General features: G+C 39.2%; 1 protein-coding gene and 1 long non-coding RNA gene across 2 annotated transcripts in view; both read left to right on the forward strand.

Annotated features, from left to right (window-relative positions):
* Positions 1-955: 955 nt before the first annotated feature.
* shcbp1 (SHC SH2-domain binding protein 1) overlaps positions 956-14,605 on the forward strand; it is a 34,489-nt gene continuing 20,839 nt past the window's right edge. Inside the window, exons 1-4 of the mRNA XM_086071500.1 lie at positions 956-1,518; positions 1,682-1,912; positions 6,964-7,079; positions 10,487-10,695. Coding sequence (XP_085927626.1) covers positions 1,368-1,518; positions 1,682-1,912; positions 6,964-7,079; positions 10,487-10,695 — 707 coding nt within the window. The 5' untranslated portion in view covers positions 956-1,367. The remainder of the gene's footprint in view (positions 1,519-1,681; positions 1,913-6,963; positions 7,080-10,486; positions 10,696-14,605) is intronic.
* LOC147178106 (uncharacterized) overlaps positions 11,250-14,605 on the forward strand; it is a 4,372-nt gene continuing 1,016 nt past the window's right edge. Inside the window, exons 1-3 of the long non-coding RNA XR_015094395.1 lie at positions 11,250-13,787; positions 13,879-14,041; positions 14,424-14,484. This is a non-coding gene — a long non-coding RNA (uncharacterized LOC147178106). The remainder of the gene's footprint in view (positions 13,788-13,878; positions 14,042-14,423; positions 14,485-14,605) is intronic.

Genomic DNA, 14,605 nt, shown 5'->3' on the forward strand with positions numbered 1-14,605 from the left:
AAATTACCGAATGAACTGAGCTCTCCAGAATAATAATAATAAAATAAAATAAATAAAAAATAAAAATTAAAAGAATTATGTTGGGAAAAAATTTGGACCCTGCCTCAGAAATTATTTTTAGTGAACAAGGTAAAGGAAGTTTCTTTCAAAATTATTCATCGTTGTTTTCCTGTAAAATCCTTTTTGTTACATTTGGTTATGATATGGATCTGAACTGCTTCTTCTGTGGCTCCCAATCAGAGACTCTTGTGCATCTGTTTTGGAAATGTACTTATGCTCGCAAGCTATGGCAAGACATTTGCAAATTTATTTTGGACAATATCTTTTGTAACTTTGAGCTTTCCTTACCGAATGTTTTTTGGGGGGGATTTTTGAACTATGACAATTAATTTAAAAAATAATATTATTTGATTAATCTTTTAATTTATCTTGCTAAGTTTATATTCATAAATGTAAATATGTAAAGTCGAAACCTTTTTTTTTTCTTTTTTTGAAAGATGTAGATGTATATTAACAGTCCATCTCTACTTCCAAAAATAAGAAGGCTATCAAGCCCTTAATTTTGTGTTCTCATTTTGGTGTTTTTAATATTTCTTAGTTTAAGACCCCTGGCATTTTTTTAATCTTTTTTCCTTTTCCCCCCTTTCCCTTTACTGTTATTGTGAGATTGTTGTGTACTGTGATGATGATAGTTTGCTTAATATTTGCCATGTTTGGCTTTTGATTTCAATTTGTTAAATAAAGCAATTAAAACAAAAAAAGTCACGAAAATAAATAGTATGCGTGTGTGGAGTCGCGGCAGCCTTGTCCCCTCAGGAAGCATTTCCAACACAAAAGCGAGTAGCCCTGTACTTCCTACTTCCTTTTACCGGGCGGGGTCACATGACTACAGGAAATGCGGGAAAAAAAGTGACTTCCATTTTAACACGCCTCAAAAAGCATCTCATGAGAGCGTAAATCTGAGTCTAATGGTAACGCACCCATTGAGGTCAATAGTGTCACTCAGCCTATCGAATTGTGTTTACTAGCTACTCACTCTGCATCAATTCATGATCCTGAAATTGATTTGCCTTGACTTGGTGAGCAGGGTGACCAATCAGGTGTTAGGACCTGCCCACCAAACTTTGGGTGAGTTTGACAGATAAACTTTTGGTCCTCCATACAAAGCGTCGTCTCGTCGTTCTCATTCCAAGTCAGAAGGTGGCGGTAGTGTAACAAAAGAACAGTTGCTATTAAACCCAGCTGACTCGTTGACTGCAAACCAGGGAAATTTTGAAAGTTATTTGGTGTGGGCGTTGGTCCCTATCACTACTTCAACAATCCCATTTGAAGTACATTTGTTTCGTGGAGTTCTCTGTGGCGAAGAAATGGATGTTGACCGATCTGCAGAAAGAATTCTGGATATAAGCAAGAAGAAAAATGCCTTGGTTGTATGCTTGGAATCGCCCGTCATATATGGTGAAGAAAGTAACACCATTTCGAGTTCTGAAGCGGAACACATGCAGTATGTAACTCAAGGTATGTGCCACGACGTCTTACGCTTAATTTTGTTTGGTAAATAAGCTGGAGTCAGCTTGTCTGGATAACCGCTGTGTATAAACAGAACCGCTGGGTCTGTAATCAATCAATCACTCACTCGACTCAACGTTGACTTATTCCATTTTGTTTTTAAATGCTGCAGCTCTTTTTCAAAATGAAGCAGATGATGATGATGATGATGATGATGACGATGACGATGACGACGACGACGACGACGACAGTGGCACAGACAACTCCATTGCTGATAAGGCAGGGACCCAGCTTCAGAGATCTGGACGCAGTGGCGGAATCAATTCAAGGTTACCAGACACATTCCAAACAGGCCATCTTCTGTTTTATGAGAGGTTCAAAGCCTACCAGGACTACATACTAGGTAAGAACAGTTGGTTGGTATGGCATTATACAGCCAGGTGAAAGAAATGTGAACCCTTCATAAAATCGTCATCTAAGCCAAAGCAATTGACAAAGTTTGTTGAAATTAATACAGCTCACTTATATCCAATATTTGTATGTTTTTTATTGGTCGCAAACATCAAATGTAAATTAATGTAAACATTCACAGTGCGGGACTCCGGGGTGCAAAATATGTGAACCGTTGGATTTAGTAATGGGCTAATCCACATAGAGTAACTCCAAAGAGTTCACATTCTGTTCCTTGCAAATGTATGTGGGTTGGCCTCTGTTTGCCACACATGGTACAGATGTACTATGTTTGATATTACAAACCCTGTGTTCTGAACAAAAATTTACATATAACACTTATTTTCTATTCTATTTTTCACACATTAAACTCAAATACTGTACCTAAAACATTTATATGTACACAAAAGGCTTCTTTCTCTTTAATACTGTTCACAAATCTGTTTAAATTTGTCAGTGAGCACTTTTTCTGAGAATCCATTCACGACGAAGACAGCATGGTTATTGCACAGGTGTGCCTTAGGTTGCCCACATCAAAAGGCAACTCTAAAATGTGGAGTGATGCCTTATTGGGGAGAGAGGGGATGGGGTTTGTAAAACCTGTTTAGTATCTGGTGTGGTCAACATTTGCATAGCCCCGATGTAGCGCCATCCCGATTCAGATCATGTGTTCTGGACCTGAACGATCACAGTTTATGAATTCAGGGAAAGTCAACTTCTAATTTAGGGTTATTTTAAGAGCGTGTTAAACCTGCTTACAGGAATCTCCCCCCAGGTTGTTGATTGTGGCCTGTAGAATGACAAGTATGATGGCCATGCAAGAACAAGGATGTTTTCAGCTTTCAGGATTTTTATTTTTTATTTAACACAGGCAATTCACACCCCTGTACCTGTACATGCGGAGCCCCCAAAAGGACATGAGCAAAGATAATAAATGTAACATGCGTCTTGGTTATAAGAGACAAGGAGATGGCAAGGAGCGAGCGTTTTACCACATTCCCACAGGTCCCGAAAGGCGGCACATTGGATTTGCAGGCAAAGTGAGCTCTGCATGGGAGCCCTCGATCAATGGCTTCTGTCTGTGTAATGAACACATAATACCAGGTATGGAATACACTTTTCAAGCATATTATTGTAAATGTCACCATCTGTCATTATGGATCCTGAGAAGCAAAAACACTCAAGCTAAATACATATTCCTCACTCTGTTACAATAATCAAATTATTGTACTAATGCTAGAATGCTTTAAGTTACTGCATTTATAGGGAGAAAGGGAATATTAACAATATGTAGACTTAAGATTGTGTTGATGAGAATCAGATTTATTACACATTCATTACATTTGCTTATGTTTTAGGGGGAAAAAAAAGAGTGATAACCCTAGATCACTGGTCATCACAATTTAAACGTGGGCCAACCTCAGAGAGAAGAGAAGAAAGCAGCTGGAAGGAAATGATTAGCAGCATCAGCACATAAATCCCACTGTCCTTAAAAAGGCAACAATCCCTCCTGCTGAGATTCTTACAGGCGAATCTCAAGAGAAGAACAGATGCTTAGGGTTTCTTTGTCAATAGTACATACTTTTTTTTTTCCAATGTCATTGACATTGATAAAGAAAGTGATGTGACCTGCGTCGACAAAAATTTAAATAATTGTTGCATTCTTACAAATGTCTGACTGTTGTTTTCAATAACTGCTTCATTTGAGCAAATGAAATGTCTCTCATGACGTGTTGACAGTGAACCCGAGTAAATTAATGTTTGCCACTGTACAAATACATGTAAAAGAAAATAGTAATGGAGATATTTTGAATTAACTGTAAATAAACCATATAACCCTTAAAAAACCTGTTTCTCAGTTTATTTCATTCATTTGTGTGATAACCTTATGAGAAGCTGACGTGTTTTATAGCCACCAACTGCAATTATAAGGCTAAACATCGCCATTGACTAGTCACAGGTATGCATTTTTTGGGGGCTGAATTACTTAATTTTCAGCAGGACAGCAATATCCAATGTTTTGGAATACTGGGGTTCGGGGGTGCCGGCCGTCCTCCGGTGCACCCATCTTCCCTTCTGCCCATCTCCCGTCCCTCCACGCGGCGGGGGGTGGGGTGGGCGCGGGTGCCCTCTCCGCTCCGCTGTCCGGCCCCTCTTCGGCGCCGATGCCTGCGTGCGGTGGGTCCCCGGGGGCTGGGGGGCTGCCGGTTGGTCGGGGGGGGGCATTGCTGGGGGGGGGGGGGGGGGGGGCTGTGGACCGGTGGGGTGCCTGGCGGGCCTGCAGTGCCCCGTCCTGCTGCGTTGGGTTGGGGGCGCGGGCCGTGTTGGGGTGGGGGCTGCTCCTGCTCCTGGGTTTGCTCTCCGGCCGGTGGCCCTGGCGGGGCCCTGGCGGAGCCCGGGGGTCGTCCTTTGGCGCTGCCGCGGCCTGGAGGGCCCTGAGTAGACCTTTTGTAGATGTTGTTCCAGTTCCTGTTTTGGAGTTTTTAGGGTTCCGCTTTTTTTGTTGGTTAAGAGGTCCTCCACTAGTGACGGGGGAATTGATGCTCTGTGAACTTTGTTTTTTGTCCTCTCTCTGTGCTTCAATCGACTGATTTCACTGGTTGCTTCGTAAGAAGTACTTGTCAATGCGAGGCCCTTGTCTCTGCTCACTCAAGCACCCTCTCTTTCCTTGGTGGATCCTCAATCCCCTGAGTGATGTTATTATCCTCCAGCCTGAAGTGAGTGGCTTACTGCTGTTGAGGTTCTTTCATGTGCCATGTTCTTGCCCGTAGCCGTGTCAGTTCCTGGGTCTCTAACCGTGTTATCAATCTTTGAGTCATCTTGCGCCCCTGCTCTCGCAGGCTCTAGGGGTATTTTCCTTTGTTCACTTTCTGTAGCACGGGGCAGGTGTCTCCAACAAACTGAAGCAGCGTCAAAGACTGCCGTCATGGGTAGCTAGCCCATGACAGCCCCAAAGGGGTCTATTTCCTCCTGTCAGCTGTCACTCCAAGCTGTCACACAGACTTTCAGTCCAGATATTGAGAATCATTAAACACAGGATATGATGGTAAAGTTGTGCCAATAGATGGTATTCACATGAGGTACGCTTTGAAAGTAAAGGAGCTGTATTTTGACATGGAGAGGAGAGCAATACCATTCACTCGCCTTTTTTGTTTGTTTTGGACACATCAGTAGTGTTCCTTTAAATCAGTGGGTTTTTCGGCCTTTCAACACATCAAAGGTGGCCAGCTACAGGGAGAGTGATCACGCCTGAGCTTGTGTCTTATACCCAATCATAAGAGTTACCCAATTTTAAAAGGTGGTGGGTTTTATCAAGCGGGCAGTACCGCCACTCTTTTGAGCCCAGTCAGGATCTTTCCGCTTTGCCCATATCCACCTGCTGCTTCTCTCGGCTGCTTCAGAGACTGATCTTATTGTCTGCTGCTGAGCCTGTCCATGAATCCCAAGGAGCTTCAACAGGCTAATGGTGGATGAGGCCACAAACCCTCTGCATCCCACTTCAGCCGGATAGACTTTTGTATTCCACCCTTTCTGCTGAGCGTCTGCTGCCAGGTCTGTGTAGCGCAGTTTCTTGAGCTCATAGGCCTCCTGCGTTGCATTCTCCCATGGGACAGTGAGCTCCATGATGAACACAGTCTTTAGTGAAGATGACCAGAGTACCATGTCTGGCCTTAAGGTGGTAGCTACAATTTCGGGTGGGAAGATTAGCTGTTGGCCAATATCGACAAGTAGCTTCCAATCTCTGGCCATGGCTTAGATGTCCAGTTTCTAGTTTGGCAGAGGGATGGTTGGGCTTTTAGATTAAGAATAACATCAAACAAAAATCCAATATTTAACTATTTATTCTGCACTAGGTCTGTGCAATTAAATGGAAATTGAAGTACGATTTCAATTATTACACTACATGATAATCCTTTAGCTGACAGCGGATGGTTACTTTAAAGGTAGTATAGGTTATGTTTGAGAAATAAACATTATCTACATGCATTATAGTAAAGCATTTAATAAATGGTTGCGTATGACATACAGAATATTTGTTCATGTCAAACTATTGGGGTCATTTTTTTTTTCATTTTGAATGATGCAAGTACAGTAATTAACTGATTAGAAAAAGAGGAGGATGAGAGTGCAGTGAATCAACAAAATGTTGCAGACGTCCTCATAAGTTTAAATGTTGAAAGAATTAACACATAACAGGTGCTCTTTTTAAATTTGTCAGGCAAAACATGTTGAGAAAAAGGCTTTTTAATTAAACGATTAATCGTGCTTAATACAAATTCTGAGATGTGATTAATCTGATAAAAAATGTAATCGTTTGACAGCTCTAGCTGCTGTATGTATATATTCTGGCCCTATATATCAAAATCTATAATCGGTTCTATTTGTATGTTAACCCTTTAAAAGTGGATTTAAAAAAAATAATAACACAATGCATTTTGTTGACATTTCGGGGCTCCATATCTTGGAAATGTTTTGAACTGATGGGGTTTTAATTGATTTATCATCATACTTGGGAACTCTACTATGGATTTAGAGAGAAAGGAACTTAGGCCTTTGTTGGGGGTACAGGAGGACTCAAAATATGGCTACAGGACAAAATGAACATTTGAGACACCCTACTTCAGGCCACTGGTTGGCGGTGTGGGCACATGATGATGGGATTGTGCTTTTTACCCCATCAACAGTCAACCAGTCAAATTGAAGAGGTTTCTCTGGGCACAACAACCAAAAAAGTTGAACCTTACTAAAGTGTGTCAATGTTGAAAAAAAGGACATGATTGAACACTATGTTCCTAATTCTCTCTTGTAAAATTACAAGAGGTTTTAAAAAGGCTTTTAAATGTAAACATTTTGTTGCGTTGTAGGGCTACAATTTATTGTGGCATATTGTTCTCAGGAAAAAAAATATTTTTTGAATATGCTGCCCTACAATAACTAAATACACGCGTTTGCTTTTCTGTGCATATTTATTTAGCCTTCTTTCTTTTTCTTTGAAATTGTTAGGTGACTGCAAGCCTTCAGAGGTCAAGTCTTTTACGGCTGACTACCTGCAAAAAGTGGTGCAGCCATGCGGTTGGCAAGCTCTGTGGTCTGCTGAGTGTTTTGATCTTCTGGTAAAGGTGAGACATTGCATGTATTTTTCTGTATTAATTTTCAAATCGAAATTAATATTCCATTTGAGTAATATTCAAATATTAACAAATTCACTGCAATTGACGGCTATAGACTTAAAAAATTCATTAGAATTATTTATTATACTATTAGTTAAAAAAAATTATACTTTTGTTTTTTTATTGACCATTTAGAACAGATATACAATTTGTGATTAATTGTGAGTTAACTAGTGAAGTCATGCGATTAATTACGCTTAAAAAATTTAATCCGCCTGACGCTCCGAATTTTTAATTATCTTTACGTCGCATCAGGCGATTACAATTTTTAATCGTAATTAATCGCATGACTTCAATAGTTAACTCACGATTAATCACACATTTTATATCTGTATTTCTATAATAAAAAAAAAAAATCTAGGTTTTCATACTCTTAAATGTTAAACTAATAGAAATAGTTCAAATTAATTTTTGACGTCTGTAGCCATCAATGGCAGTATATGAGTTAATAGAAACCATGACACATAACATGATATGTGGTAATGAAAAAGTAAAGTAGAATTTAACTGAAATGTTTTATGAGGCAAAGTACAAAAATAAAACAAGGTGACGCACACGTCATAATAAGCAAAGTGCACATTACGTTTGCACATGCGTGAAAATCAAGTAAAAAAAAACAAAAAAAAAACTAGCTACCAAACAAAGCCGTCATTTGAATGGCGCCTAATGGAGTGTTGAAAATGTTTGCGTAACTGCACACCTTAAAGCTTGCAAGCTTTGTTTAAATGACTTTCAGCCTTAAGTGATAAAACGACAGATGCACTTGGTGCCATTTTTAACTTTCCTAACGGAGTTTATCGGCAAAAAAACACCATTGCAATGCTCGAGAAGACAGAAGTGTACGCTTGTAAATCTCCGTTCACTCTTCCCAATTTCCAGACAGAAAAGAAGGATCCAAACGGACGTATAAGAGGCTAAAATAGATTTTTTTTTTTTAAACACATTTATTTTGTCAATATTCTGAAAGCGAGGGAACAGACGGAAGCATCACGAAGCTTGCTAGCGAACGTACGTGTAACCAAACTAATGGAGTGACAGTCATTTAAGAACCTGCTTTTAGCCCCAATTGACGCCTTCAGTGAAGAAAACTTCTACCCGTCTCTTGATCACGTGTTGTGTCCTCGGTTCAACTCCCGATAAAGTGCACACATTCAATCAAATAATAAGCACTTAAATAGGCTTAAGTGTCGTGTCCTAGCAGAGGATAGTCAGTAACAACATGCTATTCATGTTTAAAATAGTTTCAATAAAAAACATCAACTTTCCAATGGTTGAAATGGTACAAATGAGCACTTCCCCCGTTAGACTCCATTAGTAATAATGCACCGCGCTGCCGAAATGCGCACTTCGCTTATTGTGGCTATGGTTCAGCGCTTACCAATTACATTAACATTGTATTGATGGTGTAATGAGTTTAAAAACTATAATTTATGCATATGCTTGCTTTGTCAAGCTGACAAAAACTTTATTAAAGTGGACATATTGCATGTGAAAGTAGACCAAGAAAATCTAAAGTTTTTGGCTAGTTTGGTAAGCATCTTGGTGAAAAATCCTTTCTGTTCCACTGTTATGAGACAGTGAGGCTAATTAACATAGGCCTATAATCAGCCCCGCAGAGTTTCTCAGCCAATGACTTGGCAGCAAAACTGGCAGAAGTTCCAGAACGAAATAAACACTTGATGCGGCTTCTTGAAACTATCATGTCAATGGTAAACTGAGCATTGGTACAGATAAGCATGAGCTAACTGTGTTACCAGTATTCACTTCTGATAATAATGTTATATATTAATAAGCTAAGTTGTCAACATTAGAGTGGGGTACTGTATTTGTGTTTGGTAATGTCATGTACCACACCGCTACATTAATTGAAAGTGTTGTCGCGCCGGTTGTCCTAGCCTTATGCTAGGGCATTGCGTCGGGTGGCCGCCACGCGCCGGTGGCAGCACAGAGGACACTGTTGTTTCCCGACCACCAACGCTAAATAAGCTGATAAATAAGTTGACTATCCAGATCATAATTCAAAGATTCCACGTTCCAGGTCTGCAGGCCTCAATGAGAAGAATGTCAGAAGACAGGGTCCAAAATAACTAAATCTCACAACTCCGTTTTCAAGCTGTAACCACAATGGATTTTATTAACAAAGACAAATGAGATTTTTTCCGTCTGCAAAGGGAAGCAGAAAATCTGTCGAACAAAGAAATGCGTTTGTTTATATAGAATACATACATAAACATCCCCCTGTATTTTGATTGGCCTTGGGGCGAACCATCTCGACATTATTAGTTTCTCAATTATTGTGCACACCTGCTCATTAACATAATTAAACATATTTATGTCTTCGTGGACACTAGGGTGCGCCTTTGTTTTACAGTCGACTCCGTGTTGCTAGCATTTCTTGACCATTAGGAGGCACTGTAAGACCATTAACATAAACCTGAATTCAACTTTGGACTATACAGTCACCGGGATTTTCGATTTTCGAAACAATGGGATGACTCTCTACAAATCGTAAAATTCTGGACGAATGCCTCGGGCGGCCACCTGCTGGAACATGTCCACGTCAGCCCATTCTTTTACAGTAGTCGCCATTTTGGAAAGGCTATTAATGACCATTAACCACTGCAAACGAGAAAACCACATCATGGACTGGGACAAAGCAAGCATCATTGGAACTAGTGTTGTTCCGATACCGATACTGGTATCGGTAGAAGCCCCAATACTGCATTAAAACAATGGTATCGGTGAGTACTAACAAGTAACATGCCGATACCATTAATTCTGACACTAATATAGGACTTTGGATGCAGCATCTTGTGTCTTTCTCATGCACGACATTCACTGATGTGTGACATGTTCACTGCATGCTGAGATAATATATCATATTGGCCCTTGAATGCTCTGAACCAATGGCAGGACAGTTTTTTCATGTTGAGAAAAAAAACTTAGGTATCGGTATAGCATCGGCAAAGCTGGGTATCGGTATCGGGGGCCAAAAAACGTTATGGGAACAACACTAACTATTATTATTATAATAATAATAATTATTATTATTATTACATATTCTGTATTGTGCTTTACATAGTAAAATTATGTTCTATTGTGTATAGTGTCTTGTTTTATATACTTGTGTATAATGTAATAAATTATGTTACGTTACTGGTCATTTGTCTCCCTTTCTCCACCAAAGATGACAATTTATGAGATGAACAATCCAAAAGAACTTTGCCCGCATTGCATTACATAAACATCCCACTGCCTCACTTGCACCTTGCCAATACAACAAACCCTCACTGATTCAAAATTTGTGTGTAGTTGCAAATTTATTCCAACTAACCAATAGATGGGCATTATTTCAGGTTTGTGATGTAGACTTCAGCGATCTAAGGGCTTGTGTAAAGCCCATGCTTCCTCTGCAATGTGAGGTCAGAGGATGTCAAATTAACGAGCAAGCCGTGGCAGAGCTTTTGGAGGTAACCCAGCACAAGGTCCCACTAATGGAACTTAAGATTGTCTATGAGGAATCAGGAGACTACGACCAGACCGCCTTGGCCATTGAGCATCTCAGGTATGGTTTTACCCAATTAACTGTGTTGAACCGTGTACGACTCTCTATAATTGTGTGAAAAAAGGAAGCAACATTTTGGTAAAAGTCAGTCTGCTAGCTTGCCTTTATTTTATTTGATAGAAACTTATAAATGCTGGCAAAAGATTGTGTATTTTCATAGCAGATCATTTTCATAATCAAGATCGTTATCAGGCTTCTGCAAAGCTTGCTGATGAGCTGATCATTAGATTCAGCTGCGTTGAAGAAGGGAGACATGGAAAATGGGCTGGATAGGGGCTCTTGAGGACTGGACTTGGGCACCATTGATCTAAAGTAGTGAATGTTTTTTGTAAATTTACTAAAACATGTTTTTTATCCATGGCTGTGCACATTTCTTCAGTTAACTTCATTAATGCCATGGTGTAGGCATTTGATCAATCACAAGCTGCTTGTAACGCCATAATTTCCAGGGATCTGCAATGTTCAAAAAAGTCGAGCATTGTTTTTATGGATGTGATCTCTTCCAAAAGAGACACAATCATGCCATCTGCTGACCAGAGTTAGTGTGTGTGTGTGTGTGTGTGTGTGTGTGTGTGTGTGTGTGTGTGTGTGTGTGTGTGTGTGTGTGTGTGTGTGTGTGTGTGTGTGTGTGTGTGTGTGTGTGTTTGCCTTTGTGTATTATGAGGACATGTCACCTGAATACACGCAACACTGCGAGGACATTTTGAATTATGAGGACACAGCCCATGTCCTCATAATTCATTCAATGCAGAAGTGCTTCTAGGGCTGTAGAAGGCTTAAATCCAAAGTTTTAGCCAATGTCCTTGTAAACCATAATTACATGAATTTGTGTATTTTTGTGTATTTGATGACGCCCCCTGTAGGAAGGTCCTCGTAATGCACCACTTCATGAATTATTCACACCAGTGTATATTTCACAGCATTTGATTGGCTGACCGTCACCTGTCCCCACAATTACGCACATGTCCCCATAATTCCGTTTTTTCTCAAAATGCTGTGTATTGTGAATGTTTGTCTGTAGACGCAGAGCCTTTTTTTTTTTTGCAGCCACCAATTCCTAAGTAGATAAATTAAATAATGAAATACACTATGACATTTAATTATATATTTCAGCATTTAATTCTTGCAGTGGTTGTTTATTTGAAAATATACAATGGTTAACAGCTGTTTATCACATCACTTTGAACAGCTGGAGGCAGAGACAGAGAAACTGTCAGTGCCGTATATTGATTCATCATTTAACATCCCACCCTGCCTTTACAATGTAACATCTTTCTGTACACCAGTGGCCAAATGTTTTGAGAATGACATTGATTTTCTAAAAATCTCCAGTGCTGACTTATTATTATTGTTTTTTTATGATGGCAATTTGCATGTACTCCAGAATGTTATAGTGATTAGATGAATTGCAAAGTCCCTATTTGCCATGAAAATTAAAGTAATTTCCTTTAGTGACCTTACAAACTTTAAGTGAAGAAGGCTTCAGGGCACCCAAGAAAATCCAGCAAATGCCAGGACTATCTCCCAAAGTTGATTCAGCTGCGGGATAAGGACATCACCACCAGTGTAGAGCTTGCTCAGGAATGGCAGTAAGCAGGTATGAGTGCATCTACACCCATGGTGAGGGAGTAAGACTTTTGGAGGATGGCCTGGTGTGACCAGTGAAAAGGGGATTCCATAAATACAGACCAAAATAAGAAAAAAAGAGTTGAAGTTATTTTCTCTGATTAACCCCCTTTCCAAATGTTTGGGGCATCCGGAAAAATGCTTGTCTGGAGAAGAAAAGGTGAGCGCTACCATCAGTCCTGCTTCATGCCAAAAGGAAAGCATCATGTGACCATTCATTTGCAGGGTTGCTTCTCAGCCAAGGAATTGGGCTCGCTCACAATTTTGCCAAAAAACACATGCATCCATTACTAAAGTATAGTACTAAAACATCCTCGGACAGCAACTGTATGACAGCAGCAAGGTTATTTTATTTACTAAAGCAAAAAAACATTTTCGTTAATGAAAAAAAAAACCTTTTTAAAAAACTGAAACTGAAATCACATTTTATGATTACAAAATGATCTATAATTCTAGCAATAATATCCTTTGTTTTCGTCTGTGGTAATTCATTTAATATATGAGCCTTTGGGGTTCATTTTAAATGTGATCTATTTTTTTTTATTGACACTGTAAATCATAGAACAATAGCCACTCTTATCAACAAAGTTCATAATCCAACGACTGAACCAATTTGTTGATTTGAACGGGATTTATTATATTGCCCTGAGTACGGAAGTGACGTCATCTAGCAGCCCCGATAGAGAACCGCCCCCGGCTCTATTTACTTCACGAGATGTGATGGCGTGTAGCTGTGCTAATGAGGTAGGTTTGAAGCTCGAATTTTTCCTGTTGTTGTTGGTCGCTTGTGTACATTGCTCCCTCTTTCGCGAAAATGATTTATAATGCAAGTCCAGTGTAAGTGCAGCTAAGCTTACGTTAGCATACCTAACCATCTGTTGATTATGATGGATGCAGCTAATTATTTAGAATTGCTACGCTTCTGTTAGCGACGGTTAGCATAGCAGAGCTAACCGTCTGTTGAGTAAGATGAATGCTAATTGCAATTTTTAAGAGGAAATCAATAACAGGCTGGTTTTTGATGTGAAAATATACAATGGCTTAGTATTACCAGTACAGTATAAATGAAGTATTGGTAAATTGCTGCATTTGTGTTTACTTAAATTTGTTCTTTCAATATAAATATTTCAGTAAAGTCTGTTAGTGTTCATTACATTTAATTTATGCAAATATTTAGCAGAGCTGTGCTATCCACTGTATTTTATTTTCGTTGGCACATTTACTGCACACTGCACAGGCTATTATGGTACACTGAAAGTCAACTTCAAGACATTTGCACCAAGTTACCTATCAAACTGATTGAAACTCATTTTTTTCTATAGCTTTAGATCATTATCTTCAGTGAGACATGTCAGTCATGAGGCCACAGAGGGCAAAAGTTAAACCCAAAGAAGAGGTAGCATACTTTTCATCCTTAGGTAAAGACAAGAATGGCTTCACCATAAAATATATTAATTAATTCAAAGGTGAGTATTGGTAAAATATTCTTTAGTATGGGTCTAGTTTTCATTATTGTTATAATGAAATATTTCTGTTGTATCCTTTTTTCTTTGTAAGGTCGAGGAGTGTTCAGTTCCTGCTCCTTTCAGAAGAGAGACTTTCCTACTGAATATCGAGGAGAAGTTCTAAGCAAACAGGAACGTGAAAACAGGCTGAGAGTGTATCATGATGCCCGGAAGGTTTTCATGTTTGAATTTCGCTACAATGGAAAAACACTATGGTATGTTTATATGGTGTGTTGTCACACTTAATTTTGTTTTTTTGGGGGGATATCGTGCAAGGTTTGACAAAACATAAAAGATTAATTAAAACTCAAAAGCAAAAGTACATTCTTTTCTCAATATAATTTTTTTATTTCATTTTTTACAATATTGTGACTTGTTTTTTTATTTTACTTTTACAGTTATCGTGAGTATCGCTAACCTCACAATATCATGTTAATTATCATATCGTGATTTCTTATGACATTTGGATATTGTGTCATACATGTGACATACTAGAATTACTGGTCGCACATTCATGATTACATGAAATTATATTATAGCAGTCTAGTCTTAGTAAGAATTTAATTGTATTGGTATTTTTCTATTCATCTGCCCCAGGTTTCCACTGAAGCACAACCTGATGAAGACACAGCTATCAGACTGCGCCAAAGTTGACCAGGTGACTAGATTTCTTTTTGAATGTTGTTGAAATCAGTTTTCCGAAGCAAGACATTAGTGGAGGGTGGAGATACTAGGGCTGCACAATATGTGGAAAATATCTTGCCGCACGAATGACTCAT

This window comes from Leptonotus elevatus, chromosome 3 (assembly GCF_054856555.1).
Source record: "Leptonotus elevatus isolate MCC_2025b chromosome 3, RoL_Lele_1.0, whole genome shotgun sequence".
Classification (NCBI taxonomy): Eukaryota; Metazoa; Chordata; class Actinopteri; order Syngnathiformes; family Syngnathidae; genus Leptonotus; species Leptonotus elevatus.